At 32.6% G+C, this 7,163-nt stretch overlaps 1 protein-coding gene across 2 annotated transcripts in view; it reads right to left on the bottom strand.

The window, feature by feature from the left end:
• Nucleotides 1–4,770: 4,770 nt before the first annotated feature.
• The window catches only part of LOC108756939 (protein croquemort-like), an 18,969-nt gene continuing 16,576 nt past the window's right edge, over nt 4,771–7,163 (bottom strand). Inside the window, exons 7-9 of one of the 2 annotated variants that reach the window (XM_018501144.1) lie at nt 6,846–6,919; nt 5,339–5,552; nt 4,771–5,230 (exon numbers count right to left, since the gene is read on the bottom strand). In XM_018501144.1, the coding sequence (XP_018356646.1) occupies nt 5,099–5,230; nt 5,339–5,552; nt 6,846–6,919 (420 nt within the window). In that variant the 3' untranslated portion in view covers nt 4,771–5,098. The remainder of the gene's footprint in view (nt 5,231–5,338; nt 5,553–6,845; nt 6,920–7,163) is intronic. The other variant, XM_018501143.1, reaches the window with a different exon arrangement.

Below are 7,163 nucleotides of genomic sequence, written 5' to 3'. Positions count from 1 at the left end.
TGCTAATCCCATCGCAGATTTCACTCGCCGGTGCGGAAAAACAAAAGACACGGCAGAATTCAGAGACGCCGAGTCTCTCGATAGTCTAGTCACATTCTCGAGCCATTCCGTGTTTCATGACTTCATTAATGATAGATACGATCAAGCGAATCGTTCGAAATGTGGAAATCTTACGATAGATGGAGCATTTCTTGCGAGTTTTAATTCCGATCCCTCTTCGTGGCGGGGAACGTTTTCATTCTTAATTAACTAATTAATTAATGGAACGAGCGTTATAACGTAGCATTACGTCTTCAATTGTGCAAATGATACGTTCTACCGTGATGCTGATAATGCGAAGCGATAATCGTAAGATATCATTTCAATTCTTCGAACGTGATGTTATTTTCATTGCTTCATCACGCGCGTATGCAAACCGTAAACGATCTCATCTTGTGAAATAACATTCGGAAATGCTTTACGCTCTTCGATAATTTGCCGTCGATTATTTGCCATCGATCTGCCGGAATTCGTGCGGATATCTTGTTCAGCTTCTAAAATCCCTCGCTTTGCACGCCTCGCTCCGTCGTAACTCGTCGACTGCGACTGTGTTTGTTTAGCGGCTTGTTTGCGTATTCAACATTCAAAGTCAACAATTGCGTATGCATCGCTTTAAATACGTGATTTCAGTTCGCCCGCGTTACGCGCACGTGCGATTCGCGCGATGGTAAGCGGCTTAGTTTACCATCATGAGAAGGAAAAAAAAAAAGAGGAAAAAAAGAAGAGAAGAGAAAAGAAAAGAAGAGAATAATCTGCATGTCGCAAGTATTACAATCTCCGCAATGCCGCGTCGCATTTATGTGTTTCCACCATCATCGTCTCTCCTGTACTTCGCTTTGTTTCACGCACGTGTGCGCATTTTGTCACGCATCGAGAATTGAATATTGACGAAAGATGTTTCTCTATTGTCTCCCGTCACACGTTTTCACGCGTGGAAAGCAAGTAGGGACGTTGATAATGACTGCTCTCAGCAGAGAAAACTAATCAGTGTGAGCGTTTAGTGATTTTTTTTTTTTTTTTTTAATACGACAATTCGCTCTTGCCTTTAGTTTTTCCGCTGGATCTGGAGTGTAGAAACCAATTGTATTAAAGAAATCACCGAGCACACACTGATCAGCTTTCTCTGCTGAATACAGCCAACGCAAGTCTTACGTATCCGTATTTATTTAGCGAATATCTCAGTTTAAGAACGCAATCGTTAGTCTGATAATCTTTCACCTGTCCATCTAGAAAAAGCGTAAATTAATTACTAGAACTCGGCCTCGATCTTTACAAATAATCGCTATATCACTTACAATGTGAACGAGTTATTTTAAAAAGGGGACAAAGGCGAGGGAGGTAAATCGATAATTGGTCTTCTGTGAAGGATAAAACTCCCACGCCTCTCTCGCCATTTCTCTCTCTCTCTCTCTCTCTCTCTCTCTCTCTCTCTCTCTCTCTCTCTCTTATTAAACCGATAGCCTTAAGTGATTTTATATAATTTACTTATCGAGAAATTATAGATCATGTAATATAAAGAACTTGATTATTGAATTTTGCTAACAAGATTTATTCAACGGTATTGGAGGAGTTAAAAAATATAATTTTATATCACAATATGTTTTTGTATTAAAAAGAATATAAATGGAAATATGCGGATTTTATTAAATGACAAATGTCGGTGAATGAAAATCTTACGTTTACTTTAAGATATTGTACAATACAATTGCGCTGCTAATTAATTCATAGATCACTGATAATTTTTTAAGATTTATACAGAGATGTAAATGCATTGTGATATTCGTTGATTATTTAAAATTCAGTCCTGAACACAATCTTAGTTTATAAATTTTTATGTATAAGATTTAAGTATATACTCGAATTATCGATATTACTCGAAAACACAATCAAAACAATAATATAAATAGAGGGGATATTGGAGGTTATGTCAGTTAATAAAATTATTTTACGTTTATATTTCGCAAACAAACGTTGACACCATTTTGCCGATGTCACTGCGAATGAATATATACAATCAGCTTCTCTTTTGGATGTAACCTCTTGTACGAGACAAATATGATAATATATTGATAGTTATGATATTCGCAATGATCAACAGCAGACACAGATAATAGCCCATAAATTCCTTATCAACGTTACTCGGCGTTTCACTTGCAGCAGGCTTGCTGCTCGACACGTTTAAATTTTTCTTTCGCAAATTCTTTAATTTATAATAATAAACGATGATAATTAACGTAATCTTACTTGCACACGAAGTAGTAGGTCCGTCCATAGTTCGATCGGGTTTATGCAATTCATTGTTGAAAGAATTTAATCGTTTAATGACGTTAGGCCTCGCGTAACGTAATGGCGTGCAAGTAAAGAATGATAAATAAATATCGTATTTTTTAAACTTTTGTACGCTTTTGTTGTTTAGATATTCTTATTTATTACAACGCAATTGTTGATAATACATTTATTTTTTTTTTCCATAATTAAAAATGTCCAAAGTGTTTAACAGAAATACGCTATCATATATCTATAATGTAGTAAATGACGTTAACAATTGATGATTGTGACCGACGTGGTTGCAATATAGAATGATAAAACATTTACGAGATCGAGCCACGGTCGCTGTTTATAACGCGGCGCGGTAATTACGAAATTGTAGAGGAGAGATATAAAAGAGTTTAACTCTTAAACATCAAACTGAATGAAAACAACATCCTTGAGTACGGCATAACCCAGTTTAACTGCCTGTAACTTTCATAAAAAAGTGAATATATTGCAAACAATTTTTTTTTCAATTAAAACATTAAGGAACATAACGGTAACGTATGAATCAAGTAAACGTATCTTTATTAACGAAAAAATTATAAGCAATACAAAATAAATCTAAAAAAACGTTAGAAAAAAGTCGAATATGCCGAAAAGGAGTTTGAAGGATCGTGGATGTTAGACGATCGTGTAGTCTTAAGTTGTAGGAAACTGACTAATTCTAATCGAGTATTCTCCTTATATTTGATTATGATTAGTTGATTTTCCACGACTTAAAACTCCACGATCTACGACTTCTATGTAGAGGATCTTTAAGAGTTAAGAATATTGATGTTGATGCTACTTATTAAAAAATACTGATTGTGTGAACATCTGCTTTTATTGTGTAATGTTACGAATTGTAGGAAATAGTTTAATATTATGAAAATAATATAGATTTTTTTATTGAAATGTAGAGTATAAAATTGCCCACAAGTGGCACGCAGTGAATGTATTTAGACATGAAACACACAATATTTTATATTCTGTTGATTGCATTTATCTAAAGTCATTAGGATTGATAACATTTGTCGCAACTCTCAGGTTGAATACATAATGCTTATTCTAAACATTATTGGCATTTGTAAACGACTATTTTTTTTGTATAAATAACATATATCACAAATTTCGTCATATAACTCATCGCGCGAGGCATTGTAGGAATAATAAAGATAACATAATTTTGAATCTAAGTTGCGTAATGATAATGAGTGAAAAAAAATCGCTAACAATACATATTTGATAGATTTAACTAATTCTAGAAATGAAACAATTTCATGTTAATTTCATCACATTTACGCTTCACATGAGAAAGCCATAACATTACCTCGAAATTTCACAACATCTAAATCTCTATCTAGATAGAATGTGAACTCGAATAATAATAATTAATATCAAGGCACATCATCGATATTCTGTGGTACAAGAATAGCGTATTACATTCAATAATGTATTATACATTACATATATATTTTGTACATCTATATACTTAAATATTGACGTAGTTCGTTGTGTAGATTGTGTACATCATGCGCTTATTAATATCTAAAAATTTAAATTTAATAGAGATACGTTTCACATTATCTAACGCTCAAACAAAAGATAAATTCGTAGTATCATTACTAATCATACTTTGTCATTATAAAACTTTTCTTTCACCTTTTTGTTCGTTTGCATTTAATCACGGCATTAATTGTATTTTGGCGTAACTAATAAAGTAATTTGTAATTATCTTCAGTTTGTGATCAAGGTAATTTCAGTTTCAACATTGTAATAAATTAGCAGAATAGCTGAATTAAAATGAACTTTGCAATTTGATTTATAATTTCTCAATTTTGACCGTTTTTTAATTGTACTTATGTGTAGAAATAGTTTATTGAGCCAAGGCAAAAAAATAACTTTGCTATACAAAACTTTGCTACACAATTAGCGCACGCGATTTCGTCAGTCATAACGTACCAAACTGAGATTTTATAAAAAACAATATTTAATATCACTCTAGCCGTAGAATAGTAATAAATATAAGGAATGTAACGATCATGATGAGTCTTTTATCCGCAGAGCGAGAAAGAGCAAGAGAAACATGTCAGTATTTCTTGCAAAGGAATATACGATTTACACGGTGTGTAATCTCTCTCAAAGAGTTATTCTACGTACTTTTTAAATTTGGTTTAATATTTGATGCTTCATCTATCGGCTATACAAGACACATGTGTCTAAAAGAATTTACATTTCAATTCAACAAATATATACGATTAACAAGATTCATATATTATTTGTACGTTTATTATAGAAATTTATTATTACTGAACTAGGAAAATCGATTGAAATTCCTTAAATTCTATTACGTATACTACCACATTTACATTTAAAAAATTATCTGTGCATGCAATATGCTAATTCGTATGTACATTCGCGATTATTATAATTACGTGAGTTTCTTGATGTTTTTTTTTGCGTTTCATGCATTATTATTTATAATGCTAATTATACATTAATATGTGTGTGCCTATAAAACAAAATTTGATGTGAATTTGCCTACGACTATGCTTTTATGTGCACTTATAAAACATTCTGTTCATGTATATGTTTCTTATATATTTTAGGACAGTGCGCCAACCGTTATAGTGGAGCTGAGACACATAACAAAAATTTACTTTGTAAATGTCCTACAGCAGCCTTTTTATGTGTCATGTTGCTTCTTCACAATTGCACATTTTCATACATTGCTTCAGAGAATTTCAAATTCTCCTTGCAGAAACGTTCAGTACAGTTTCGCGTACAAACGACGATCGCCTCTGACGTTAGGGTCTTCATTATTGCTACTTGTTTTATCCATATACATCATTTCCGCTTTCTTGTCAGACGATTCGTCTACCGCCTTTTCCGTGGTATCCTATAAAACATCGCACATGTAAGTTGTGGTAAAAATGCTCTTCAAAATATTCTCCTTCCAACCGCAGAAATAATTAAAGAGTTTTAAGAATCGTATATTCTAGTATACCGTTGTGGGCGCACGTCTTTTCTTCTTGAAATGTAGGAACAGTATAGTACCAATTAAACCTAATCCGACGGCTATCATAGCTATGCCGATACTTAGCATCACAGTTGGAAGTGCTAGTAATATTTTTAAATTAGAAGCCATCTCCTCGGGAATTTGTACTTTCAGCTCGAACCAAATCATCGGCATGTAGATCTTAGGTACATTGTTGAAGATTCTAAACAAATCAGTTTTTCTTTTCATTTAATTGCATAGCAAGAATGATTTTGCTCAAGTATCTAAAAATTTAGATATATATACAAATCTGAAAATAATTTTGTTTTCGGACTGTCAAAATAATTATGTAAGGAATTCAATCACGATGAGCAAAACTACAAATATATTTTGACATTCTAGCATCCACATTAAATTTACTTTTAACTCTGTATCTAGCTTAGATACTACGTCTAGCAAAACCATTCTTCGTGTGGATAAAATTAGATACGTGCACTGAGAAAAATGTCCAGTGCTTTTGATCGGAAATAATCGTCCTAGTGCTTTCTCCGATCAATTTCGATCGGATTCAGGATTATCCGATCAAGTGACACGTACCTTTATTCGATAAAATGTAATTTCTAATTACATTTGAACGGAATATAAATCGTCATATGCCTATCCGTTAAAATTTCATCGGATAAGCCTACAACTTGATCGGACATTAGATGGATAAAAAGAAAATATTTTATTTGATCAGGTTTGATGTCCAATCAATTGGAAGGCGCTGGTCAATCACAAAATAATTGATTAGTTATTATTAGATAAACAATAGAATTGTTTCCATAGGCTTTCTAAGCTGATGGCATTACTTTCATGTTGTCTCTGTTTGATATTACGCATTCGTTCTTATTCTTGGCTGCATAAACTGCAATATCATTGCAGTATCGAAAAGAAGTGACCATGAAATTTCTCAGGATATGAAAACAGTGCTTGACGCTATGACAGTTAGAGGAAAATTAATCCACATTTTTATAAGTAAACTTTTTTTTGTAGAAAAAATTTTCATGTTAAATGATCAAAACGCTTGTTTATTCAATTGTATAATTTGATTAGTTAACGTTATTCGATCAAAAATATATGCAGGTACTTGATCAGACATAATGTAGTCGAATAGTCCGTTCAAAAGGTATTGAACGGATGTCATCGGACACACACACACACACACATTCTGATGAATTTATTTCCGATTAAATGTTATCGGATTTTTTGTCGTCAAAATCATTAATAGCCATTTATTACTTTTTAAGGACAATCCGATCATTATGATCGGACAAAGCCTGGATATTTTCCTCAATGTTATGTCTTTGTGATTTAATGAATATTTTATCGTTTTTTTGTGAATCATCTCTAGCTAAATTTAGATATTCCAATTAAACTGTTCTTCCCGTATGGATAAGATCAGATATGTTACTAGGTTTCTTATAAATTATTGAGTTTTTTATTATCGATTTTTGTGAATCATTTCTATACTTACGCCACAATCTCTGAAGGTTGCAGAAGAAGATTAACTTGAAGTCTAGCTATTACTTCTAGAGGAATTCCTGTCATCTGCAATTTAAAATCAAGTATATATCATATAAAGGCGGTTCTAGACGGTACTGTATTAATAAATATTACACATATACGCAGACATAATTATCTACATAAATGTAGAGAGTTGTCCAGAGTCGATGTTTTTTGAAATCGAAATGTGTCGGTATTCACACCTATATATACTTTTAAACATAGTGAAAAACACGAGTCAAAACCTTTTCATCTGATTACATGTAAACGGAATATGAACTAATCATAT

This window comes from Trachymyrmex septentrionalis, unplaced genomic scaffold, assembly GCF_001594115.1.
Source record: "Trachymyrmex septentrionalis isolate Tsep2-gDNA-1 unplaced genomic scaffold, Tsep1.0 scaffold13, whole genome shotgun sequence".
Classification (NCBI taxonomy): domain Eukaryota; kingdom Metazoa; phylum Arthropoda; class Insecta; order Hymenoptera; family Formicidae; genus Trachymyrmex; species Trachymyrmex septentrionalis.
The sequence above is the reverse complement of the archived record's forward strand: the minus strand, read 5'-3'. Positions and strand labels throughout refer to the sequence as shown.